The 27,875-nt window shown below is 40.5% G+C and overlaps 5 protein-coding genes across 7 annotated transcripts in view; 2 read left to right on the top strand and 3 right to left on the bottom strand.

The window, feature by feature from the left end:
- Positions 1–3,727, top strand: part of Myb (proto-oncogene like protein Myb) — a 42,896-nt gene extending 39,169 nt beyond the window's left edge. The window contains exons 4-9 of one of the 2 annotated variants that reach the window (XM_065224764.1): positions 940–1,770; positions 1,939–2,259; positions 2,360–2,550; positions 2,610–2,844; positions 2,939–3,094; positions 3,158–3,602. In XM_065224764.1, coding sequence (XP_065080836.1) covers positions 940–1,770; positions 1,939–2,259; positions 2,360–2,550; positions 2,610–2,844; positions 2,939–3,094; positions 3,158–3,286 — 1,863 coding nt within the window. In that variant the 3' untranslated portion in view covers positions 3,287–3,602. Of the gene's footprint in view, positions 1–939; positions 1,771–1,938; positions 2,260–2,359; positions 2,551–2,609; positions 2,845–2,938; positions 3,095–3,157 lie in introns of both variants that reach the window. The other variant, XM_065224765.1, reaches the window with a different exon arrangement.
- Positions 1–27,875, bottom strand: part of conv (convoluted) — a 378,533-nt gene that overhangs the window by 216,797 nt on the left and 133,861 nt on the right. The window lies entirely within an intron of this gene.
- Positions 3,922–4,724, bottom strand: LOC135703537 (deoxycytidylate deaminase). The gene has a single exon (XM_065224777.1). It carries the CDS (start codon positions 4,642–4,644, stop codon positions 4,021–4,023), a length of 624 nt encoding a protein of 207 aa, XP_065080849.1. The 5' UTR covers positions 4,645–4,724; the 3' UTR covers positions 3,922–4,020.
- CSN6 (COP9 signalosome subunit 6) lies at positions 7,833–9,304 on the top strand. The gene is made up of 3 exons (XM_065224745.1): positions 7,833–8,401; positions 8,465–8,976; positions 9,041–9,304. Exons 1-3 carry the CDS (start codon positions 7,966–7,968, stop codon positions 9,179–9,181), a joined length of 1,089 nt encoding a protein of 362 aa, XP_065080817.1. The 5' UTR covers positions 7,833–7,965; the 3' UTR covers positions 9,182–9,304.
- Noa36 (zinc finger protein 330 homolog Noa36) lies at positions 9,231–10,547 on the bottom strand. The gene is made up of 3 exons (XM_065224746.1): positions 10,316–10,547; positions 9,696–10,243; positions 9,231–9,628 (listed from the first exon to the last, which is right to left on the bottom strand). The coding sequence occupies exons 1-3, from the start codon at positions 10,447–10,449 to the stop codon at positions 9,381–9,383; spliced, it is 930 nt and encodes a 309-aa protein (XP_065080818.1). The 5' UTR covers positions 10,450–10,547; the 3' UTR covers positions 9,231–9,380.

The raw sequence follows: 27,875 nt of genomic DNA, 5'->3' as shown, positions 1-27,875 counted from the left end.
AATCCGACTACATTCCATATAGTGGCAGATAAAAATCAAGGCGTACTTTGATCAAAAATACATAATAATCAAGAGTTGGTTGGAAATACTAACATGGAGCTTATAGTGTGATAATTTATTAGCTAGAGTACGCGGAGACTTGAAGTATGACATACTTCAAGTCTCCGCGTACATCGTACGTGTTAGGCAAAAGATGTGCGTATGAGTTTATACTTTCGCATTATTCGCCCTTCGCGCATTTTCAACTTCTATTCAATTTTCATACTGCCGTACTCTAACGGAACTATCCACCTACCCTCTTCTAAAGATCATTCATGTTAGCATTTCCAACCAACTCTGAAAATCGCTAACTTCGCGTATGAAGTAACATAAAAACGCTTTGAATATAATAATCAAGATTCAGGTTGATCTGGGTCACCTAATGGCCTTCCGGTGGACACTCAGTTTTTAGACACAGATTGTGGGTTGGTTTTGTTAAAATATTAATCAGCACTACCCATAGATGCCTGTTGCAGTGGATTTCTAGCATCACCTTCTTCTAGACGACTGGTACCGTTTGTCCCCCTTTCCACCCGATGTCCTCTCGGAAACCCGGAATAAAACCGGAACCAATTGGCCAATCTGTTCCAATTTTTAGTCATCCATTTCCATCATAGTCATCAATTTTGCTAGTGGTGGCGAGGGGAAACACCCCTCATCAATGTTGAGTTTGGTAAAGGCGATGCTCGACCCGATTCGATGTGTATCTTAATTATCCTTGCGTCAAATGGGATAGCCTTAAAGAGGCTAATTTGGTAACACTGCAGGAAACCTTTCTGTACTAGATTTTCTAAGTTAATTAACAAAATATCTATGAAGAAAATTAATTAATTAACTTAAATCGTCCTTTTCCATTGATTAGCCATGACTTACGCACATTCCTCTCCATACACCTTACAGGAAGACGACAAAGTGGTGGAACTGGTCACCAAGTATGGGCCGAAAAAGTGGACCCTTATCGCACGCCATCTTCGGGGCCGCATCGGTAAGCAGTGTCGCGAGCGGTGGCACAATCACCTAAATCCGAACATCAAAAAGACCGCTTGGACCGAAGAGGAAGACAACATAATCTACCAGGCACACCTGCAGTGGGGCAATCAGTGGGCAAAGATTGCCAAACTGCTACCAGGCCGTACTGACAATGCCATCAAAAACCACTGGAACTCGACGATGCGTCGGAAATACGAGGGACCTGAAGCGACTCGTCGCAAACCGAAAACCAGCAGTCAGAGCCAGCAGAACCAATCGGGTTCCAACCAGTCGAACCAGTCCAGTTCGCAGCAGCCGCCGCAAAGTGGGCAGAACAGTCTGCGGAACATTATTTGCAATAATCGGAAGAAAGCATCGGTCGAAAGTATTAACGAGGATTCGCTCGATAAGGACGGAGGTCCGATTGCGGTATCAACGGATCAGGGAGATTTCCTCATTTCGCCAATGCCTAATGCCACCAGCGAAAAGCAGTTTGTCATTGCACCGCTGTATTCCACGGGGAAGGCCACATTCGTCAATGCCAAAGTAGTTGCAAGCAACAACAACAACAACAACAACAACGTTCTTAGTCGCAGTAATAACAGCAACAGCAATAATAACCATCAACCGTACACGCCTACCAATGTGGACTTTAGCGATCTGCTCAGCGGGAACGACGGGGACGCAAAGGACCGGAAGTTCAAGATCAATACACCCAGCATTCTGCGACGGAAGCGGAAATTCAGGGATGAAAACGAGATGGTAAGATGTTTGCAAAGTTTTGATTTCGTTCTGTTTGCTTTTGCTGTTTGTATTTAATGTATCATTTCGTAACCCGAATGAAGAATCTTGCAGCAGTTACTTCGAAAATGAAATGTGATCTTTGATGCACTTTTACAAAATTTAACACACGTCGACACATTTTTCCAGAACGACCTCCAACAGCAGCTCATGTTAGCTCACCAGCAGCAACGTCAGCAACAACTTCTCCAGGTGACGACTGCTGCCAGCCAGGCACTGGGTAGTACGGGTACCGGTACTAATCAGTCACACAATCACCACCACCACCACCATCATCAGCAACAGCCTCGTGACGAACACCAGCATGGCGAAAGGCATCTCATGTCGCCAACGGTCACTCCCATTAAACCGCTCCCCTTCTCACCCAGCCAGTTTTTAAACTCACCCAGCTTAAATGTTTCGTTTGATCAGCTTCCGGCTAGCACGCCGGTCAAAAGAACTGCCTTTAAAGTACGTTTTTGGTTTGTTTTGTTTGTTTATGCGATTAATTGAATTAACTAGCTTGGCTAATTGTGGTGAAGACACATTGAACATTTTGATCTTTTTGCAGACCAACGACACTAGTCTACTGAGTACACCGATCCTTCTGAAAGAGGGACAAAATCTGAAAAGGGAATGTGCGGATGACGACGTCAGAGGTCCAATCAAAACACCGCTGAAGGATATGAAAGCGTTGGAACCACGAACGCCCACACCATTCAAGAACGCTCTGGCTGAATTTGGGAAGAAACGCTCGGAAGTGTAAGACCAGTGAGGTTCCCTTCATGCTCATCATTGAGTACCATCATTATTTCCCACAGGTATATTCCACCGAGCCCGGCACGGTTGGGCGAGGACATTGCGGAAATCATGAGCAGCGAACAGGCCAAAGAGAACTCCGGTAGCGGAACCGATCTGGACAAAACAGTTACCAACGGTGATAGGCGGTCGGTCAGGGAGCGCACGCAACCCGTTGCACCATCGCCGCGGGCGAAGAAAAGTGCGTTCACACAGAACTGGGATAACTCCGACATGAGTTTCTTCGCCGAGACACCGGTAAGTGGCATCAACAACAACAACAACAACATCAACTACAACGTTATGGATGAAAATTTTCTTCATGGATTTTTCATTTACCGCTGTCCTACAGAGTAAATCTCTGATATCCGATTCCGGTGTGATCTTCTCTCCTCCGAGTATACTGCGGGAGACGCTTAGCGATTCCGACCTACTGTTGGATGGTGGTGGACTGCTGGAACCGTCGAATACGCAAAATGTCCCGGAGAAACCGGTGGAGCCGGAACAGGTACGTGATGCGCTCCGTTCTAATTTGTTAAAAACATGCTAATGGCTTTCCGTGCCGTTCCAGATCCTCGATCCCAAGTGGGAAAAATGGGCTTGTGGTAAAACGCGCGATCAGCTCTACATGACCCAGCAGGCCCACAACTGTCTGAAGAAGACGAGCCTCCAACCGCGCTCGTTGAATTTCTACAAGTAGAAAGATACAGCAAGGCGCTGTAACTGTACTCTATTTAGATTTAGGATCAGGGTCAACCCATTAAATTGAAAAGATAGCAGGGCGTTTAGTGCCCTCAGAGAAAGTGGATATGACGTGAAAGAGTGTATGTGTTTTTCGACTTTACCGAACAAGTAATGATTTATTTTGTATAGTTTGTAAGAAATTAGAGTTTGGTGTTTGGGTTTGTGACTAACACTTTTATATTCAGCATGCTCAACGAGAAATGTGTACCAAGATATCAAAGACAGGACCAACAGTGCTAACTGATTAGTCAGTTTATTTTTTCTAGAGTTTTTTTTTCATGCTGAAGTTTTACAGAAAGCTGGTAGAAGCTTTGGCACCCTAACAAATAAACGAGCACATCTTCCTTAATTGCTAATGTATGAATAAAGTAAGTTTTAAAACGAGGACGTTTATCAAAAAAAAAACTTTTTAAATCTCTACCTAAGAAAACGGCTCATTTTCGGAATCAATGTTTTGTTTCAATGTTCAAACGCAGGTTTTTTTTATTGGTTTATATCAAAAACGGAAATGTCTCAGATGGAAAGAATAACACGTATATTTATTATTTTACACCAGTCCGTGGTTTAATACCTTCTTTTTTCGAACAAGTTTTTTCTTCATTGTATAAATCCTAATGACATATTAACATACTATTTATAGCAGAGAGATTTAATAAACAATAAATTATCACTGTTTACGATAAAAGTCGTTTATTCAGTATTTAAGCACCGCACAACGCCGTTGCTCTTCTTGGATGGAGGAGTCGCCGGTAGTTGATTCAGATTGTCCCAATCTATTTCCGAAAAGTCAATAACGATTTTGCTCTTCTTTGGCACAAACTGCCAATATTTAATCCCGGTGGCATCAAACATCTTCTTCGATGCTATCGTCGATTTCTTAAGGGCGTGCTTGTCAGACATGTAGATGACTTCCTTGATTCTTGACTGTATTATGATTTTGGCGCATTCATTACAGGGAAACAGCGCCACGTATATGGTGCAGTTTTTCACATCCGAGCTGTTTTTGTTCAGAATTGCATTCATCTCCGCATGGCAAACGTACACGTACTTGGTATCGAGCGGATCGTTGGACGATTTGCCCCACGGGAAGTCATCGTCGTTGCATCCGATCGGAAATCCGTTGTATCCGACGCCAACGATTTTGTTCTCCTCGTTCACGATGCATGCACCTACCTGTGTGTTGGGGTCCTTGCTGCGTCGGGCCGCCAGGAAGGCAGTGGCCATAAAGTATTCGTTCCAGTCCAGGTAATCCGTGCGTTTTTTCTCGCCGAGATTCAAGTTCGCGAGATTATCAGAAACAGTGTCTTCAGTCATATTTTTTGGATTTTAATTTTGTAAAACTATTTTACGTAAAAATTTAAGAAGGCAAAAATAGCCCTTGGATTTGGCGCCAAGTGCTGTGTCAAATCTGTTTTGAGCAACTCCCCGGCAAGGTGACAGATAATCTTAGTTTCACGTACCCACTTGCAAATAGTAGATGTCGCCACACAACGTAAACAAAGGGACTGCCCTTCACCGCCGCAATGGTATTTCTCTATGGGAAGGCAACTTTTTGTTTCACCATGTGTGGATGTCAAACAACAAGCAAGAATGCCATGTGAAAAGAGCGATTTATGATTTTCGTGGTGAAATGAAATAAATCCAAACAAATTGGAACAGATTGTTTTTCTTATATAATCAAATAGAAATAAAAACACATTGGTTGATTCTATTATATTTTGCTCTTGAATATTATCAGTCTTAAGAATAAAGTTTCTGAGCATACTTGTGCGGTGAAGACTTGCAATAAAAAGCCGTATCATTAAAAACAGTTTACTTCCCCATCTTTCTATTGAGGGGTGAAAAAAAATACAAAATTGATTCTTATTCGCGGTGAGTAGCAGGTTTGCTGTGTGAACACTAACATTTCGTATATTCATTCAAACATGAAGAAATAAATAAAATAAATTAAAATAAGCGTCTCTCAACAAAAGATATTCATAATGAGCTTCTAAAACGAATAAATTTCAGTGATTGTCTTTTGTTACACCCGTCCGTTTAATTAACATTGTTCCCCACCAACTTGAAGTTTCAAGAAACAGATGAGGCTATCTGTTTTTATGTTCAGTATTTTATTTACTTTATTTACATATCTGCATTCGCCCTATTCAGATAACACTTCTGAAATTTGTGAGTTTGACAGAACCACCAGCACCAAATTTTCGGAGTACACTGGAAATGTACTGGACTTGTCAAGTTGCCCCCGGGTTGGTTTTGAGTGACTGCGCGACAATGTCTTTTATATAAGGGCTAGGCAAACAGGCCTTATGGTGTTAGTGAAACGGGCAAATGTTTAGTGATTTCAAATTTCATTGCAATGTTTATCTTTTTACACGAAACAGCTGTTGGCAGTGACGTCACATAAACATAAACAAAGCAGAAATTCATATGAGAATTAACTGCCAGTTCTACTGGGATCTGCAGCTGTCTCGTGGACAGCCTTATATTCTTGCTTCTAACACCAGCAAGCTGCCTGTTGGCGCGGACCTTATATAATCGTCATTGACTGCGCGATGCTTTGCTTTGCTCGCACGTCGCGCGACATCAAAATTAGGTTTTGCACCGTCGGGGTTAACCTCAATCTGATGACAGTTTAGTGGTACTGTTTACGTGGACTTAGCCGATTTTTTCTTGGGTGGATTTTCTCGATAATTTTTCAGACTGCAGTGAGATGTAAACCACATTTCTGCAATGTTCACGAGCAACATCCTTGCAATGCGCTGTTCCTCGACAATTTTCAAGTTAAAATTCGGAAATTTTAGAATTTTTTTTTTTCGAAAAAACGACTAAGGGTGTGAACCATTTGCCGAGTTAAATTTAACTCGTGGTTAAAAGTGACATTTCGAAAGTTATTTTCTATGTTCGAAAATCCCCGTGCTGTCGATCGACCGGTTTTTGAGCCACAGTTGTCAAAATTTAACTTCTTGTCTGTCAGAAATAACCATGCTCGGATAGCAGGGTTAATCGATAACTTTCCATCTGTCAAATTTTAACCAAAAGTTAAAATAATCCACCAAATGGTTCAGAGCCTAAGTGCTTGTAAACAGTACCACTGAACTGTCAAAAAGGTTCAGCCGTTTAACACTGAGTTCATTTGTGACGTCACGCTGCAGAACCTAATTAGGTTCCCGCATAAACGCAAACCATCACTTGACCTTACCGATAATGGTTATAAATTGTTTATAATCCCTCCTAAACTTTATCTGAAATGGTTTTGGAACCTTACATGAACGTTTGTGTGATAAAGTTTTAACCTTATGTATTATGGTTTTTAGGAAGCGGACCTTACAAATAATGGGTCGTTAAGAACCATTACCATTCCAAATTCTTGTTTTCTCCATACATTTTCGGAAAGAGAACTATATTAGAACGTTTTTACTTATGGTTTGAGAACATTAATGATTATGGTTATGGTAGTCAGTAAGGTCCATTAATCGTTTTGTATTATCGCTCAACTTTACGTGGAATATATCGCGAACTGATAATTATGAATTTACAGGCAACCAATTCGCGATATATTCCACATAAAGTTGATCGATGTTACAAAACCATTCAAAATCAAAATTAAAAATCGAGATGAAAGTGTGTGGGTTCGAAAAAATATCGCTGTGCTCAGAAAACGATGCTCTTTCAGATGATATATAAAAACCGATATATTTTTTAAAAATCAAAGAACCCAATTGAAACTACCTAGAAGTAGAATTGAAAGGATAAAACAACATAAAAATGTATTAAAAATAGATATAGGGTAGAGCGCTACTTCGTCGTAATCGCCCATTTCCGTTCTATCGATCAGAAATCATCAATAATATCAATGATTTCACCGTAGGCTTGTTCCGATGCGTTAGTTCATTAGCTAAAACATAAATCCTGTTAGACCGCATTGTATGAATATTTACGCTCATTGTTCTCAAAACAAAAGAAGTGCTCCCTGCGAATCCCCTTTTTCTACGTTTATCCGTAGGACGAAGAAAATCTTATGGCGTTTCAATGCGTTAGGACGGAATTGAAACTCGTAGAACGAATTTAGAATCAAGAAGCAGTATTAGATTTTCAACAATATCTCAACAATTTGTGGCTCTTTATCAAATCCAATGGTACTTATGGAAAGGTAAATAAATTTAGAAGTCATCTTTGACAGAAAAATTCCATTTTTAGTTTAAACTCGTTTAGAAAAGAGAGGTAAAGTGCACGTTGTGCTTAGTAGGACGGAAATTAGATCAAAAACCCTACAAAGAGAAAACACACATCTAATTATGAACATCAAATGAATCAGCAGTTCCCAACGCTATGTTTAAGGGTATCACGGACATGATTCGAACGAGCAGCACCTACCACCTCTTGCGATACGTAATATTTGATGGGCCCATACAATGAATTATTCTCGAGTGTATTCTCGCTGAACTGTTGGGTTACATGAACTGAACCTTTTCAGACGATAAACAAAATACGAAAACGTCAAACTTTTGCTCTCGCTCGCGACGTTCGCCTTTGTGCATTTGCCAAAAATCTAGCGATTTTTTCCAACAAAACAAACCGATTTACTTTCGTTGAATATTCACGTAACCTACGGGAGTGCCCTACAAAGTCGCCAACATGACCCAGCGTCAAAACGAGGAAAAGATGGACATCGACAACGAGGAGCAATTGGCTGTCATTCTTGCCGATAGTTCCAGCTCTAGCGCTACCGGTGTTGCTGTTGCTGCCGTCGCCGCCGCCGCTACCGCTGCAACTCCGAGTGGATCGCAAACGAAACCGTCTCCATCGACTGAATCACGAAATGTTATGGCCGGAAGTGCTACGGTGCCCTCCGTAACGTGTTCACTGCATCCGCTCGTGATTATGAATATCTCCGATCACTGGACCAGGATCCGCGCACAGAAGGGCTTCAAGTCACAGGTTTACGGTGCATTAATTGGCAAGCAAAAGGGAAGGAACATTGAGGTCATGAACTCGTTTGAGCTCAAGTTTGATTTGGTTGGGGATGAGGTACACATTCTGATGGATTACTACAATACTAAGGAGGAGCAATGTAAGTAGGGGAATGATCATAAAGATGAGTGATGTTACAATAGGTTTTTGAGTAAACTTTCAGATAAGCAAGTTTTCAGTGATCTGGATTTCTTGGGTTGGTATACGACCGGATCTGTGCCGTCTGAGAAGCACATCAACATTCACAAGCAGATTTGCCACATCAACGAGTGCCCAATCATGCTTCTGCTTGATCCGACTAGCCGGAACATGAACCAGTTGCCCATCTCTCTATACGAGTCGGTAATTGACATTGTCCAGGGCGATACAGTGATGCTCTTTGTTCCTTTGACTTACACACTGGCCACCGAGGAAGCCGAACGGATCGGAGTCGATCACGTAGCTCGCATGGCATCGAACGATTCGGACGAAAACTCGACGGTGGCGGAACATCTGCTGGCGCAGCACAGTGCCATCAAAATGCTGCACTCCCGAATCAAGATTGTGTTGGCGTACATCAAGGCCATCGAAAGTGGCCAACTCGAACCAAATCAGGAGATTCTACGTGGAGCTTACTCACTGAGCCGTCGATTGCCGGTGATTCAGAATCCGTCTTTCAAGGAGGAGTTTTATACGGTAAATAGGATATGTTGCTACATTTGTGGAACTTACTTCTCACTGTTTCCGTTTAATTTCGCAGCAATCGAATGACGTTGGTCTCATCACTTATTTGGGTGCATTAACCAAGGTTTCGAACGATATGAACCAGCTGGTGAACAAGTTTAATCTTCTCTACGATCGTCAAGGAATGGGCAGAAGAATGCGGGGTCTTTTCTTTTAAGTTTTCGATGCTTCAAGGCAACTAAGCACATACTTGAACTCACTATGGCTACAGGATATTTCTTCGTTCTTTATTGAATACATCCCCACTGATTTGATATACAATACAGATAAATTCAACAAGCATGGAGGTGCTCGCTCCTTCTAGAGAATGATGTGAGCATTTGGAAAGAACATTCCCTGGGCTGGCAATATGGCTTTCACTTGTTTTCCTTTGCACTGCTCGTACCAGCTTTAGCTTTATCATCGTCTTCCTCATCTTCCTCCTCATCGGAATCATCGTCGTCGTCATCGTCATCCGAGTCGGATCCCTCTTCGTAATCGTCGGAATCCGAATCATTGTAATGACCGGCAGCGGACCGATACGCGGTGTATTCCGGATCGTAGACGTAGTCGTCGTCTTCGTCCATATCATCTTGGCGTTTGCGACCATACTTGTGGCTACGAACTAGAACAAAAAAATGTACGATTGAAAAAGAAGAAATAATGCCATTTAAACAGAAATGATCCCTTACCCGACATGCTCAGATCCTTCGTCTGGCTCGTATCGTAGTTACACTTCGGACAAGGAATCGCTTTGTTCTTGTCGTACTTGAAGCCCTTCCTACGAATATGGTCCTCGCAGTAGCAGGTCTTGCAACGCAGACACGAATACTGTCCGAGCTTATTGCAGGACTGACACTTGTACGACTCGGATTCCAACACCTGACAAGAGGCTTGGTGTTCGAACTGATCGTCCTCGCACAGAAAGTTATCGCAAAAGCAGCACTTGTACATACGGCCGCCGTGATCCCAAACGCCACGTTCACATTCGATACAGACGGCATCCATCAGCGGACAGGTGCAGGCATGCGATTGAAGGCACTTTCGCCCGTGGCAGATCCAAGCCTCGCAATAGTCGCAAATGGCTCCCACCATCTGCAAGCCGGTGGTGTACACTCCCGGATGTCTGATGACACAATCTCCGGTCTTGAGCATGCACTTTTGCTTACCGCACTGAGCACAGATAGGCAAGCGTTGGACGCTTTGGCAAAAGTAGCAGAAGGCACGGGACTTCTGTTTTCTTTATCCGAAGAAAAAGAAAGGATCAATTTAGGAGAATATTATTCCAACAAACAATCCGCTGAGCACTAACCTGCCACATTTCTCGCAATCCATGGGCAAATTGCAAGGCTGCTCCGGCAGCTGGGATTCGCGGTTGCGAATCTCCTTCTGGCGAAGCTTCTGCTTCTCAGCCTTTTTACGCTGGCCAGTCTTCTTCTTCGGCATCTTTGACGCCCTGGGTAAAGTTCTTAACTTCACGAAAAATTAACAACCTTTGAGGGAAATTTAATTTCTTCTCAAATAATCATCATTATTCAACACGATGTTTGACTGAAAGAGAGCTGTAGAAAAGCCAATCTGACTTTACGATGCGTTGCTGATGTTGATGTTGTTAATGTTATTTCAGTTGCAAGAAATGTCAGTTTGGTACCGTGGCGTTCGTGATGTGAGTTATATTTCGTGTCATGCTGAATAAAATGTAACTTTTGGGTCATTCAGGTTATTTTGGCTATTTATTATGCATGCAGAAAACCGGAGCATGATAATTTTAACGAAATATGGACCTTTTCTGAAAAAAAGTTGTGTTTTTGGAAAAACGTTCACGGCGAATGAGAACGACCTAAATTTGAGTTAAGTTCACTCATAATCGCCAAAAGTGCAGGAACTCAGCGATGAGTAAATTTGTCTCATGGTTTTTCTGTGGAAAACCTACAAAATCTGCTGGAAAATGAGGAAATTGACGAAAATTTTATTCAGTCTCGGAGTAGTACCAATAGACTGTGTAACAAGTTTGCACCCACAGGTAGACCCTAATAAAAAATAACCATAAACGAACGATAACCCAAATCATTGAACTATTCCACAAATGGTTTGGATGATACCCAGAACACGTCGTTAAGCAAATTAACCATACAATTTTTATTAGGGGAGGTTACTGTGTGGCATATATTAGCGCTAGTGTAAGCAGGTCTTAACTTGACGCTTAACGAGTCAGCAAGTCATGTGTGCAGCCCTCCGTTGTAAGCGCAGCAGTTCAATGCTGGTAAACAGAGGTATCTATGGCAACGCTTCATAAACACACACGGGCAACTCTCCACTCACTTTCGGACCAGCTCTTCACAAGGTAAGTTGCACATTGGCGATCCTGCCAGATTTAACTAAGCCATATGGAATCTTCCATAAGCTCATTTGGTTTTCTATCATAAAGAGGCCACGCTAATATCAATCGGTTTAGAATAACCGTGCGTAGCCTTCACGCACCGCAAAAAAAAAAAATAATGGAAACTGCTAGATCCGGTTGATTCGTTTATAAACGACGCCAAATCTGCCTTATTCGTCTTAAGACGACGCCATTGCGAAAAAAAAAACTACCAAGCCTGCCTTAATCGTTTTAAAACGACGCCATTACAGAAAACGCAAAATCTGCCTAAATCGTTTCAAAACGATGCCAATGCCTAAAAAAATGCTAAATATGCCTCAATCGTTTCAAAACGACGCCATTACAGAAAACACGAAATCTGCTCAAATCGTTTCAAAACGATGCCACCGCGAAAAAAACTAAAATAAATAAACTGCTAAATCTGCCTCAATCGTTTCAAAACGATGTCATAAAATAAAAAAAAGCCTTAATCGTTTCAAAGCGACGGTTTTGCAAAAAAACAAAAATCAATTGGCCTCAATTGCTTGAAAATGACGCCACGAACCCTATTACAAAACAAAAAAATAACGTAAACTTTACATTTTACCAGCATTATCTAATGCATATCAGTACGGATGCACCAACAGGACCGTTTGACACAGGAAATCGACGTCATGGACAGCAGCACTCAAAAAAAAAAAAAAAAAAACGGAAGGCAACCTCCCCCATCAAGAGTGCCTTGAAGGTCCGTTCGCTATCCAACGACAAAATGCTGGTGAACGACCATCTGGCCAACTCAATGTTCTCCACACCGGTGTCCTCGCAGAAGATCCACCGTGAAGCTGGTCAGCTGACGAAGTTGAAAAGCAGCCGCTTTGCACTGCCTTCGTCCATCTAGCAGCTGAAGAATGCCGAAGCTTCTAATTGTATTCAACCTGCCATTGTATGAAGGGCCAAAAACGGTTTGGGTGAATCCGTGCGCAATATCGCCCACTTGCATCCATGGAATAAATGAGAATCTCCTTCCAACAACAGGATCATACAACCGGTCAAAACACAGGCCATCCAACAGGAGGATGTCCCAATGAGTGGGGGAGAAGAGCCCACCTTCTTTTCACGAAATGTAAACGACAGGGAGTTGGCATTTCGACTCTCCCCATCCATTTCGCGTCATTCGGGTGCCCTGGTGGTCCGTCCTGTCCACAACATTTAATGTTTAATATAATAATGGAATGAAAGTTAAGAAAAAATAAAGGAATTATATCATCCGGTATGTTACCAAGAAATCCATGATATCACGTTAATCACGAAGATTTCTAAGAGCTCCATAGAAATGCTGCCACTATATCTTCAACAGGTGTTAAAAACAGCACTCTCGCCTTTCGTTCCTCACAGCAGCGTAAACCCCCATCAACCACGAAACACACTCTAGCTGCTCCAACTAGAGGGATCTCAGCAGAGAAAACAAGGCCTGCGTCCACTTTTCATTTTCGTGACACAACGGCTTCAGTTCACTAGTACACAGTCTACCAACATTTTGCTATACGGCAAACATCCCACATTGCGCCCCAGAAGTCCCAGAATCCAATCGGGTCAGTTTTTCTCCGAGCAACTATGAGATTAATTGAAAAATCATCCATTTCGATTTTTGAACGAGATTCCTAAGCTCCCTAACAGTGCTCCCATTGATCTTCATGATGATGATAATGATGTCAGAGCAATGGTGCATTCACGGCTGAAAAGGAAAACCGGGTAAAATTCTTTATTTTTTATGAGGAGAGAGGGACATGTGTGGCATATATTAGCGCTAGTGTAAGCAGGTCTTAACTTGACGCTTAACGAGTCAGCAAGTCATGTGTGCAGCCCTCCGTTGTTAGCGCAGCAGTTCAATGCTGGTAAACAGAGGTATCTATGGCAACGCTTCATAAACACACACGGGCAACTCTCCACTCACTTTCGGACCAGCTCTTCACAAGGTAAGTTGCACAGTTACCTCCTGCGCAGCTGCATTTTTCGGAAAATGGTGAATATGTGCGATTTCCACTAGGATGAAAGAGGAAATTAAGTTAATTTACTTAGGAAAGATTGTATCATGCTGGTGATAATGGAGAAATGGTTGTATAGAACGCCAATATTCAATAAATGTTCATTTTGGCCTTTTTTAGGTAAACATATTGATACTCACCATTTTCGACGGAAAACGCAACAGAACTTGATTTACTCAATACTATAAAATGGTGCTCGATGGTTTATAAAGTGATAACAAGATGACAAATCATCTTTATTTTGAGTAATTGAGCAATTTACTTCTGTTTACATCATATGTACGATGCAGCATTGATCGAGGCATTGATGGAGCCGTGAAATGAAATGAATATATCTTATGAAAGTTCATCTGGAAAAATCAAAGATGCACATCAGTCTGATCGTAAAAACGTTTTCTTCTTCAATTCGAATGTTATATTGGTAGGATTTTACGCAGGCTTGATGAAAATTATGATTTAATGCTATTTTTCACGAATTTTATATGCAGTCTGTCAACATTGTCATCATCATGCAGTGGCGACATCTGCGTTGAGCTTTTGCAGCAATCTTCCAATAGAGATTGCTGACGTTTATCGTACGCACACCACGTCACGTATACGTATACGCAAAATGTTTTCATCGGGAAAAAAAACTTCATAGCGGAAAATTTTCCCGATGAAAACAAATCACTGACACAATCATACTTTAGCAATCTCTATCCAGCTTTCCATGCTCGGTAATGGCGGCCTGTTTGTATGAATAAATGTATCCTTCACTGTGCTTTTTGACACTATCTGTATGTTTTGATTTTGACCCCTCCCTTTCCCTCTCGCAGGAACAGAAGAAAATGGAACAACATACGCCCTCCAGTTAGTGTCAAAAAGCACAATGAAGGATACATTTATTCATACAAACAGGCCGCCATTACCGAGCATGGAAAGCTGGATAGGCAGGTGGCGCCACACTGTAAGTAGTTATACAGTTCACAGTGGTCCAGAATGCAGATTTAGGTGGAATGATATGTTTTGAACCTGAAATTGAAACTTTAGACTAAAAGTCTCTTCTACAAAGTTGTTCCTTATAATTAGGCCCTCATTATTTTGACAATGAATTCTAGGGTGGTTCCTACTATCATTAAAATAAAAAATCTAACTTTTTTGTTTGAACAAATTAAGGTATACATCTGGGGGCAAGACAGCTTTCGATCATGAGTAAAACCGGAGTTAATTCTGAGTAACTCTGAGTAACTCACGTTGCTCAATATCTTATATACACATAGCAACCTGATTGTTATATTGAAAATAATGTTGAAACCGTTTTCGTGCTTTCTTGGAATTTCTGTGTATACGCTAAGATCAGTTTACCCAGACGGTACAAAGAGATTACCGAGATTGGCCGTAAATTGCACAAACTCACATATGGGTAATTTTTTTTAACCCAAATATGGGTTCTTATGATCCATAAATGATTTATTTTTATGCAAATTTGACTTAAATTTACCCATATTTGGGTTGAAAAATTCACCCATATCTGAGTTTGTGTAGTTTACGCCTGATTTGAGTAAAGTAAACCTACATTTGGGTTATCTGATCTTACCGTGTAGGGACTTTTGAGACGGTTCGATAGGTTCGGATTAGGCTAAATTAATTCAATTCTTAGAGCAATATAGTTAACGTTTATATATTTTTTTAAACTTCCAGAAACTCAATGAAAACGTAATTTACACAAATATATAAAAATAATAGCGTACATACAGGCTGCACGATTTTCAAAAATATAAGAATACAATGCCTTCCCATTATTGGTAACAAATGATTTATACATGTTATGCTGTCTATAAATTCATCGAAAGCTCCATTCAATTTATAATATTAGTCGATTATTCTTTAGGGATTAGACGCTTGATATTTCATGAAATGTTGTGCTTGAGGAATTAAACATATGAGGCCGTGTTTCCAAAAACGGTACGGCACTGTTTATGGTTGTTGACCATGGCATGATTATTAATGTTAAGGTGTTTCCTTGTAGAGTCCATTTTTCCATCACACTTCGCAATTTCAAGAGCACACAACTCAGGATCTACGACGTTTATACATCTGAAAATTTCAGACATTGCTTGCTTCTCTGCAGTAAACAACAAGTACTAGTTTCAGCTAAGTGCATTCACAGAAACCTTATTATTTTTACGTGTAAAATTGCGAAGTGTAACACGAGAAAGGACGCTACAAGGAATCACCTTAAGGTTCCACAAAGGGTAAATAATTAGTTTACTTCTTCATTTTAGAATATCCTTCGATATTTATTCACCATTAAATACATCCACTCACCCATGTTAATGAGTCAAACTTCACAATTGCCTGTTTTAATAAACTTTAACTCCTTGCTAGAGACAATACATCTGGCAACGCTTTTTCAATGATACATTTACGATTGCTGGCAAAGCGCTAAAGTAGAAGTGGTTTTCTTGGTGTTCAATTTTGTTCACCAAGAGTTTTGAGAAGCAGTTGTTTTGAATTTTGTGTATTCGACTGTGTGTAATTGTGGTATGCTTCGAAGAACACAACTAACTAAATACTTCACTGTATTGTGCTTTAAGCCTGGTACGCAGCTGAAAAGAAAACGGAAAAGTAATTTTTGAGGATTTTTCCCAAAAGAAAATTTGACAGCTATAGTCTGCTAAATTTTGAGATTATAGGGAGATGTGGTCAAATTGTAAAATCAACAATTATCAATTTTTATGTTGTTAAAATGCATCCAAAACATCATTTTTACAACAAACGTTAAAATTACCTAACGGAATAATTGGTCAGACCATTATTCAGCAAGGAAAATGAAATTGCATTCAGAATGCGCCACCTTCATATCGATCACGATACTAATGTAATCGATCTTTCCTTTACCGATTTCTTTTGAACTGCGTACTGGGTCAAGAAATGCTAAGGAAAAGAAATTTCTTTAGCATTCCGTGTCCTATCCCGTAGCACGTAAAAACGTCATTACTTTTCAGCTGCGTACCAGGCTTTAAGCCTGGCACGCAGCTGAAAAGAAAACGGAAAAGTAATTTTTGAGGATTTTTCCCAAAAGAAAGTTTGACAGCTATAGTCTGCTAAATTTTGACATTATAGCGAAATGTCGTCAAATTGTAAAATCAACACTTATTAGTGTTTATGTTGTTTAAATGCATCCAAAACATCAGTTTTGCAATAAACGCCAACATTACCTAACGGAATAATTGATCAGACCACTATTCCGCAAGGAAAGTGAAATTGCATTCAGAATGCGCCACCTTCATGTCGATCACGATACTAATGTAATCGATCTTTCCTTTACCGATTTCTTTTGAACTGCGTACTGGGTCAAGAAATGCTGAGGAAAAGTAATTTCTTTTGCATTCCGTGTCCTATCCCGTAGCACGTAAAAACGTCATTACTTTTCAGCTGCGTACCAGGCTTAATCAGTTACTTGACAAAAATAAAAATAAAAACGCATCCAAACCAATAAACAGCTTGTATACATCCTATCAATATCGCGACTTTATACATTTCAGTGTATAAACCATTTTTATACTAAGTACGTATTCTCTCATTTTATACCGATCTATGCGTCGGTCGGGAGAGTTGCGATTTAGCGTAGCTTTTATACTATTTAAGCCTAGTACGCAGCTGAAAAGAAAACGGAAAAGTAATTTTTGAGGATTTTTCCCAAAAGAAAATTTGACAGCTATAGGCTGCTAAATTTTGAGATTATAGGGAGATGTCGTCAAATTGTAAAATCAACACTTGTTAGTGTTTATGTTGTTTAAATGCATCCAAAACATCATTTTTACAACAAACGTTAAAATTACCTAACGGAATAATTTGTCAGACCATTATTCCGCAAGGAAAGTGAAATTGCATTCAGAATGCGCCACCTTCATGTCGATCACGATACTAATGTAATCGATCTTTCCTTTACCGATTTCTTTTGAACTGCGTACTGGGTCAAGAAATGCTAAGGAAAAGAAATTTCTTTAGCATTCCGTGTCCTATCCCGTAGCACGTAAAAACGTCATTACTTTTCAGCTGCGTACCAAGCTTTAAGCCTGGTACGCAACTGAAAAGAAAACGGAAAAGTAATTTTTGAGGAATATTCCCAAAAGTAAATTTGACAGCTATAGGGAGGTGTCTTTTGCTAAATTTTGAGTTCATAGGTAGGTGTCGTCTAATTTTAAAATCAACAATTATCAGTTTTTATGTTGTTAAAATGCATCCAAAACATCATTTTTACAACAAACGTTAAAATTACCTAACGGAATAATTGGTCAGACCATTATTCCGCAAGGAAAATGAAATTGCATTCAGAATGCGCCACCTTCATATCGATCACGATACTAATGTAATCGATCTTTCCTTTACCGATTTCTTTTGAACTGCGTACTGGGTCAAGAAATGCTAAGGAAAAGAAATTTCTTTAGCATTCCGTGTCCTATCCCGTAGCACGTAAAAACGTCATTACTTTTCAGCTGCGTACCAGGCTTTAGCCGGGAAGTTTTCGACCTAAAATCATGAAATACATGTGTTAAATTTTTGTATTAATAATGTGTGAATGTATGTGTATACTAATGATGATGATTGAAGAATATTTCAAAAATAAGAAGAATACAAATTTAATTGTTGAACCTTAACAAACTCCACGAAGCTTTTCAGAGCTGACCTAATGTGGCCTAGAATCAGCAACTACATAATATACTACAATCAGCAGTCAAGGACCAATTATATTGACCACAAAGGAAGTTTAAGGTGGTTCGCTGTGAGATCCTTATTCTCGCTACCACTTCGAAACTTCAAGTGCACAAATATCAACTTCCACGACACGTACTACAATGAAACTGTTACTGCACGTTTGCTGCGCTGCAACATGAATGCAGTAGCAATTTCAATTGAAATAGAACTCTAATTTCCGAGATTTGTGTTATTGAAAATTCGAGGTGGAATTGCATTTATAGCCTACGTGGCGGCCATTTGTGGACTCTACAAGGAATCACCTTAGAGCTCAGGTTGTACCTCAGGTAACCGAAAAGGAGCATTCCCCTTTTAGAACGGGTCACTCCCGTCATTCCTGTATCGTCCTAGGCCATGTCAATTCTCACCAACGATGGAAGGCGCCTGAAAGGCATCCAAGCCACACACGAACGACAAGCCTCGTAAAACCGTCGTGCAGTCAAACCACCACAGGAGCATTTCGTTTGTCCACAGATGCTTCAAACGAAATATGCTGTCAGACGATATTTTCTTTGATCAGAAAATCGAGACTACTTTGATCATTTTTGAGTAAATATGAGTAACTCAAATTTACTCGTTGCAAATATATTTACTCAGAGTACAGCTGTTTTGCCCCCAGGTATACATTCTTGCGCAAAGTTATAGCTGAGCTAATTTCAAGCAACTTTGTTGAAAATTACTTTTTTGTATCTCTTAAATTGGCCGATTAAGAGCTATTTTCTTGAATTGAGTTAGGGTGGCTCTAAAAAAAACAGTTGTTTTGCTCTAGTTTTCTTATTTCGAATTTCTCAGCAAAGGTGTCCTCCAATAACTTTTAGATCTTAAGAAGGCGCAAATTTTAATTATCTATGCTCTACCCTATACGTCCTACATTCTACACCACGAATGATTCACATTGTTTACCGTTGCGCTTCCATGCAACCATTTATCATTTATCTCGGATTATACTCGCTTATGGTCTACTGCGATGCGCGATCTTGAATACACTTGTTTGCTGTGTGGAACCAACTCATATTTTGCAACTCTTTTGCAAAGCTTCCGCCAATTTGTTGTTGAGGAAAATTTCAGAAAAACTAATCGACACAATGAATCCTTGCACCATCCGTCAACCACCGGAAAATCCTGGAGGGTGGAGGGATGGCGAGAATCATAATCGCTCTCAACCCCTCCGATGGTGTGTCGGTGCCATCAGTGCATGCAGTTAGTTTGCTGCGGGCCCTTGCCTTTGCCTGGTCTCTTCAGGACCAATTTGTTGTTCTGTTGTTGCGACCGAGAAAAAAGAGATGATGGTGAGAGGTGGTGGTGGTGGTGGTGGTGGTGATGAAATTGAAATTGATGGGGTGGGCTCATTCAGGGGCAACAAAAGGATCTAAGATCGGGTGCCAGCTCGATAACACTGTTGTTTGTCACCTCCCGCAACCCATCATCGGGAAAACAGAAGTGGGTGGAAGCAATAAAGGAGGATTTTCTTTATATTTGTGCCTTTTCCGTGCTCCGTATGGATGGATCCGTCGTTGATGGGTGTTATTATGATTTTGATCGCTCGCTTCCATGCGCTGCTGTGCTGGTCTCTGCATTTTCTGATCCCACTCTTGCTGATTGTTTGCTAAATGTGCCACTTTGAGGCAGGGTGTATTTTTGGATCCAGAGAGCTGACAAAAGGCATTAGTGGATTTAGAGCGAAATAAATTGTTGTATGGTATTTTGACTTTTCGAGGGGATAATTTGTCTTCCTCGTCTTTATTGATTTTGGCTGTTTACAGAAAGCGATTAATAGGAGCTGAAGTTGTCAGGCTTTGCGTTCCTTAGTTTGGAGGTTTTCAAATTGATCATGTTCAAGCGCAATAAACATATATATCACAGACAAACAGACGTAACGCTTCATTCTGGATCACCGTTTGTGTATTTAACAATTGGTTTGAATATTATCGTTTCCGCGAACAACTCGCCGCAGCACTGGCGTCGGTTTACTTTGACGTTTCTATACATTCGGTTTTTCTTGTATGCAAAATTGTTTTGGAATCAGCGAGCAAGCTTGTTTTCCGCGAGAAACCCACGAAATGTCGTTAGATAAGTTAATTCAAAGAGTTACGTCTGTTTGTCTGTGTATATACTCTTGAAACAACGTGAAATATCGTCAAAAGGTGGCCAACATAGGACCAATGCTGGTGTGTTTACCCTATATGATTCACAATTTTTACATCTAAGTAATCCATTGTCTGTGATAAACTCGATAAACCGAGCAATCCGCAAAATGGACGCTCCCGGAGCAATCACGTTGAACGATCTGCTAGAAGCAACTTTTGAAAAACCAGATGTTGGCACCGTAAATCTAAAGCTTCTTTACACGTTGATTCGATCGTTGATAGTTGGTTTAAAAATCGGTGACCTAGTCGTACGTGAAGATCAAGATTCTCAATCTGGCAGCTCAGGCGCTTCCGTGGCACTGGATCTTGAAAGTGCAAATGTGCAGCCCTTTGATGATGATTCCACCTCGAAAGCAAACGATTCTTCATCATCGGAAAACAAATCCATCACGCTATCTACGGGAAATGGTTCAACCGAGAGTGGAACAACAACGTCTTGTGAAATATCTGGTACCGCAAATTCTCAAATGAAGGAGCAATACGCAGAGATCATGAATCTACTGAAGGCCTACATGGTACGCTTGATGGCCCTCGAAAAAGATGTCGACACTATGAAAGCTAGAAGAATGGAAACACTGGAGATTCTTTCGAAAATTCTCGAGAACATCGATCAGCTAGAATCCCGCCTGTGTGAGGAGCAGAAAAAGTTGGCAAAACTAACGGCCGATGTTGAATGTCTGAGTTTGCTTGCCGGACAGTATGAATTGAATTTTGAAAATTTCTTTCGAAGTCTTGACCGTATGGATGTGGAAATTCGAACAATAAAATGCAGCATTCGCTGCATAGAGAAGGAACGCGATCAATTCACACAAGCTGTTCAAACGGTGTCCGAACAGATCAATCACTTTTCCCTGACCAAAGCTGAGAAATCCGACATGAAGAGGGAACTTGATCTTCGAGCGAAAGCGGTGGATTTGAAAAACTATGTTCCATGTGACTGCTTCAATGTTGTTCAAGCGGAGGTATCCAGGAGTATTGCCCTGCTGCACGAGGACGACTTCAATCAGCAAACACTGATTCGTGCAAAGATGTACGAGTTGGAAAAGCTTTTGCTGAAAAAGGCAGGACTTGACGATCTGGAGTCGGTGAGAATGCAGCTCATGAAAGTGATTCAAGGTTACAAACAACTGGAACACCAACTTTATTCGAAAAGTAAGCACCTGTCTGTGTCTGCTGGCGTTGTTTCGAAAATTAATGGCCCACGAATTTGCTTGGCATGTGGAGATCATGCCACGTTGGATACTTGTTACAATCCTGTACCACAGGCTAGACCCCTTATACCGATGGGCAAGACGCGGGACATCTTCACCATTCGGAAACGCAATGCTGGAGGCAGCCATACGAAGCTTGCCGTTGAAGAAAGATTGATTAAAAGTGCTCCGGTAACAGTACTGGAAATTCCTTCCAAGGTCCTCCCAGGGGTATGTCCAGGGCAGATTAAGCAAATCGCAGGAGATGATGGATGTTGGTATCTGGCAGATCAGGAGACGCAAGTTTGATAATAGTGATGCAATAATATATTTGATAAATAGTATTTGTTGAATCATGAGCTACAAATGAGTTTACTACAGAGTTTTACAGAATTCAAATTGTTCCTCCCTCCACCTCTCGAGTTTCTGTGCTCAATTTTTCCCTTTTGCATTTATTGTTTGCCTCAAGTTTAATCCTTTGGTTAAACCCGCAGCCACACAGCAAAAGGGCTTTGTTGTTTCCCAATTGTGCCTTCTGGATCGAACTGAGGTTTATTTCTTTCCCCTGCTGCTGCATCATTCACACACTACATAAACGCAGACAATATGTTGTTTGCCATTCGGGCACAGATGCTTCAAATACCACTTGCTCGGTGGTGGTGGCAGCGGTTGTTCATCGAAGGATTCAGAGTGGTAAACAAGTAATAAAGACACTCTCCCGTTCATCGTTTTGTGTGACAATATTTCACGGATTATTATCGTCATTATGATAATCATCGTGCATTGCAAAATTCATTAGTGAGATCTTTATGGTGACTGAATTAAGAATCGTTTGGTGGTGGGAGATATGTGGGCTGTTTTATACTAGGGAGTCATTTTCGGATATAATTTACGTATGTACACAAATTAGACATGTGGTGGAGATTAAGTAGGGCTTCAGTTTGCTTATTGATATATATTATTGATCCGGATATTAGTTTTCGTTTGAATCATGAGGAAGTTTTATAGATACAACATAAAATCAACCGGTGGAAACTAACGATTTTAAATTGGCTCACTACTTGACTAGCCTATTGGTCCCTAGCAAATCGATTAACGTATCCCATTCTAGTCAAAATTCTAGTACTACACAATGTTTGTTTTGATTCGCTATGAAAGTTTGACAGATAAAATGAGGGGTTATTAGATTTTCCTATGTTTCGAGGGGTGATTCGACTAGCTTGGGACCGAAGAGAGTACCAGAGGTGAGCCAAAAAGTTGAGCACGTTTCTTAGGGACCTACTTGTCTTAGAGTTACCTCTATGATAAAATCGTAGAGCGATTGGATTGCGAACATTCTAGAAGAGTATTTGAACTCGATATTAAAATTCAAACATGTATCATTTTGAGTGAACATCTAATGGGTTTCAAAGTATAGTGGTATTGTGGCGCCAGTGGTGTAGTGGTAATCGTGATTGCCTCTCACCCCAGCAGGCCTGGGTTCAATCCCAGTCGGCACCGCCGGGATGAGGCATAACTTCTCTGATCACGCCAAGGGAAGGGCACCACCGAGCAACTCATCTCAGTGAAAAACTTGCCGAGATTCAGCAAAATAAAATGCCGATCTGCTCGGTGGTGCCCACCTCGGCAAAAAAAAAAAAATTAAGTGTGTAGAGCTACCTCTAATACCAGGAGGTCCCGAAGAAACGTGCTTAACTTTTTGGCTCAGCTCTGGTACTATCTTCGGTCTCAAGCTAATCGATGCATGCCTCGAAACAAGAGCGGAAGAGTGAGAAGCTGGATTGTCAAGCCTATTGGTTCCAAGCAAATCGATTAACGTACCCCATTCTATTCGACATTCTAGTACTACACTATGTTTGTTTTGATTCGCTATGAAAGTTAAAATGAGGGGTTCGTGGATTTTTCTATGTTTCGAGGGGTGTATCGATTAGTTGAGCACGTTTCTTCGGGACCTTCTAGTCTTAGATTTACCTCTATGGTAGTACGCTCCTGTTTCTGAACATCGCTTGCTTCCTCTCCACTGTCCTTCTCGACATCCGGGACGTCAAATCCATCTCCACCACCTCCAGCACCTCAACCGCTTCCTCCATGACTTTATTGTTGATGTCTATTGGCGATGTACCTCCAGTCACTACACCAGCGTACCAGCTTCCGGTTCTTGCGCGTGGGCAGGAATCCATTCGATGCCCCTCCATTTTTCATAAGACACACACGTTTTTGTTCCCTCGATAGTATTTATAACCCTTCCGTTTGAGGAAATCCAGCGAGTTGGGAATTTCCTTTTTTATACCTGTGTGAATGTCGAATCCCAAGTCCACAGGGAATTTTTACCGAGTGACACGCTTCACATCACCGTATTTTCCCACCACCAACGCTAGATCACAATCTGGAAACTCTGGTGGAAGATCATCGCACATATTGAAGGTTGCCCCCGCAGGCGAAATGCGTACATTTACTGCCTTTCCATCAGCATAATAGAACATTGATTGCTCACTGTTATGTAACTTTGAACTCCATGAACAGTGTGGTATCCTATCTGCAATCCGCAAATTTAGATTTTTTACCGAGATTGGCACCACCGAGCATTTTATTTTGCTACATCTCAGTGAAAAATTTGCCGAAATTCAGCTAGCAAACGGGAATTTTGCCGAGGTCTCAGCTAACCCACCGGAAATTTTGATGTCATTACTCGACGACGCTGAAAAAGTCTGCAATTTTGTGAATTTCCTTGCAATGCTTCTCAAAATGCTCTTGAGGAGGATCAGGAATTATCGAGAAATTCTCTTTAAAATTTCCTTGAACATTTCTTCTGAATCTCCTGGAACATTACTGAGAGTTTCTATGGAAATATGCTCAAAATTTCCAGCCAAACTCTCCCAATCTATTTGATATTTATTAAAAATTCTTATAAATCTTTTTGAAATTATCTTGAAACTATCTTCATACTAGCTTAAAATTCTGCTAAGATTTTTTTTAGCTATAATAACCATTCAGTACTCGTGTCAACTTTTGTAACACGAGCACTCGCGCGTTGTACAAAATACAACAATATGTTATTTTCACCTTGAGGGCACTTCTTGAAACCTGATATTCTGCAAAATATTCTACAAGTATTGGTCTATTGGACGTAGGTATTCAATTTAATAAATCATGTTTAGTTTCACGTTCAACGAGTTCTTAAGGGGTTACGCCTACCTGCAAGACCGAAAAAAAGCGAAAATTTGGATTTTTTTTTCTCGAAAACGACGCAACATATTGAAAATCGGTTTTCTGCCATTCATTGAACACACATTAAATGGTACATCATTATCAGTCGATGCTGTAAAAACGAGGTCCTGGTGCCCCGCACGGCTGCTCCCCGTGGACGATGTTCTAAAAAACGCTTTTTGCACCATGCCAAATCGTTAAGCATGTGTTAAACTAGTCCTTGATCGTTCGGTTTTTTTTAAAATTTTTTTGGCAAAATGGCGACCTTGCAAAGTTGAAGTGCCGATTTTTGATCCTTAAAATTTGGCTTTGATCGGCTGTAAAAAATCAAAATTAAATGATAGGCGAAATCCGAACGATCGTGGACTGCAATAGTACTGAACAGAAATCAAAACGAATCGGACGAATCGAATGTATACATTTCGAGAAATTTTTGGCACCGGTTTTGAAAATATGATTCCGAGATAATCGCGTTTAAAGTTTCAAGTTGGGTTTAGTCCACTATAAGTGAATATTTTTGTACATCGCATAACTTTCACAATTTTCATCGGATCAACTTGATCTTTTGAGGAAATATTCTTGATTTTATATGCTTTCGATTAGGACAATAAAAAAACGATTTTTGAAAGTTTGCAGGTACATCCAACCGGTGGATGTAAGATTCGCTTACAATTATGTGGGATTCATCATCAAAGGATGTAAGTGGAGACCGCTTGAACCGAGGATGCGATATACCTAGCTGCGGTCCAATGCAAGAAAATTGGAGACCGAAAAATGAAGAGTGATTAGTGAGGTAAATTAATTATGTCGAAAAAAATAGGAAAAGGTTGCCGACTGAACTCGAACAACGAACGTTGCGATTATCAGACCTGTGCTTTCTCCACTGCTCTCTCCATGCTTCTGAATAAGGATAGCCTAAAAGCGAACAAGAAGCGCTCATTTCCTCTCACACTCGACTTCGTATGCTTTTTCTGCTGGAGAGATTCGAGGCAAGTGTGTGCGTCGTGCTACCATGTTATACATAAAAATCAAGGCAAATGCTTGCTTGTGCAGGTGAAAGCACAGACAGAACACGAAATAAAAAAGGCAAAAAACCATTACATCTTCTGCAAGGTCAACTTCTAACATTGTTCATGAACAGAGGATGATAGGAAATGGAACTAACATTCATTGTAATAAATTTTTGGTTTGCGTGTAGGCGTAACCCCTTAAGTAAGTAGTTTTTTTTCGTGTTGTACTTTGTACAAAGGCGCGAGTACTGAAAGGTTAAGAATTAGATTCTCTTATAATTATTATCTATATTTCGTTGCCGCTCTCCTCAGAATTTTGTCATTGATTAATTGATTGATCGACATTTTATAGATTTTCAGCCGTAGGTAGTAGTATCAGGATTGAAGTCATATCATTATTAAATTTGCCTTATGATTAATTCATTTTGAATCCCCTTCCAGATCCGCTTGAAATGTTTCTTTAAATTCATTCCGATTTCCTTTTGAGTTGCCTTGAATACTATTCACAATCCCCATAATAGTCTCTTCAGAACTACCTTTCAGTGTTCACTCGGCTGTCGACAAAAGCAGGCCACTCTCGATGTGTGCTACGCGATCGTCTGTTTTCTCGGCAGCAACCATTGTGTGGTCCTCCTCATTGTTCTTCATCAGCAGTTCTTTCGGTCGATGCGTCGTCGACTTTGGAAAGCAACCGTTTCGTGATGAGTGTGTGAGTGCTGACCACGTTTTGCGTCCATTGCTGCAATGGACGCGCTCTGACCCTCGTTGGCGTACAACAATTTGCCATACAATGAAACCACTGGAAGCGGCTCCAGTTCTGATGGAGGAGGCTTTTTGGATAGCGGAAGATAAAGTATTTATTGTGTTGTACCTTTTGACTATAGTTTTAATATGTATTGTATAGTGACCAAGAATCCTCGGCTCTGTAAAGTTAATTCGGTTGAGCCTTATCAAATAAATTAATAAACAAAAAAAAAAAAAAAAGAACTACCTTAGTATTTACCTGTAGTTCTCCATACAATTTTCTTGAAATATTTTTCAGATTAACCTGGAATTTCTGTTCAAATCTCATTGCAATTCTTTGGAGAATGCCTATGCTGTCCAAGTCCACGAGTCATGCGTTTTTTTTATACGTCATATTTGAAGATAGAAATCTCGCAAAGTTCAAGAATGTTAAAAACTGGCCTCACCTCAAATTATTTAAAAAAAATCACATGTTATCTTCATAAAAAAACTTAATCTGTGATTTCAAATGTTATTCCGTGCATTTTATTGATTTGAGCATGAGCATGATTGACCGCCCGTAGATGCTACACACTTAAACAGATACCCTGAGTTCGGTAAAAAAAATTACCGTCTTAGATCGGTAATGCTAAAAATTACAGATGTTTCGGTATTTTCTCGCTTTATTGCTGAAAACTGTAAATGGAATGACCGAATTTCGGTAATTTTATTTTAATTTACCGAAAACGGTAAACATTTTTACCGGCAGGTCTGTAAATCAGGTTCATCACTGACTTCGGTGAAATATTTTACTGAAGTTTCGGCAAACAAAGCCTTCCATTACTGAGTTCGGTAACGGTCTAGGTAACATTAAAAGCGGTGTTTGTGAAAAATAAAAAAGGTTAAATTATGGAGGCTGTTATGCAACGCCAAGATGAGCGAATCGTAGATAATTTCCGCAAATAATTAATTTTCGTTATCCAAATAAATACCGATTACAGATGGCCGATGTTGTTGCTTGTTTTTTTCTGTCAAAGTTCCATTCCCGTTGGCGACGATCTGAAAACAGCATTAGGAATCTTCTTCCAACGCTTCCTTGTTTTCAGTGTAGCGCCGAATCTTTCCGACAAAAACTTAAGTTTTCAGATCGTCGCGAACGGTTTTGTTGGTGGTGCAATTTGCAACACTAACTTATTGATCGCGACTGCAGCCAAATTTTTGCATGGGTTGCAGTGACCGCCACCTTGAAACAATATTAAAGCAAATTACAGTTGAGTCGGTGACCTTTTTAAAAAATTACAGACCTCTCGGTAATTTTCGATTTGCATATCGTCCTCAAAATTACAGTTCTCCGGTAAAGTCGACTACAAATCAAGCAATGCACATCGGTAAACATTACCGATCGTTCGGTAAATTTGACAGCTAATTTTGCTGATCCAGTTTACAGATAT

The sequence above is a fragment of the Ochlerotatus camptorhynchus genome, unplaced genomic scaffold (genome assembly GCF_037179485.1).
Source record: "Ochlerotatus camptorhynchus isolate MF236.1 unplaced genomic scaffold, CSIRO-AGI_Acam_v1.1 ptg000215l, whole genome shotgun sequence".
Classification (NCBI taxonomy): Eukaryota; Metazoa; Arthropoda; class Insecta; order Diptera; family Culicidae; genus Ochlerotatus; species Ochlerotatus camptorhynchus.
Note: the sequence above shows the minus strand (reverse complement) of the source record. Positions and strands in the feature narration are given on the sequence as shown.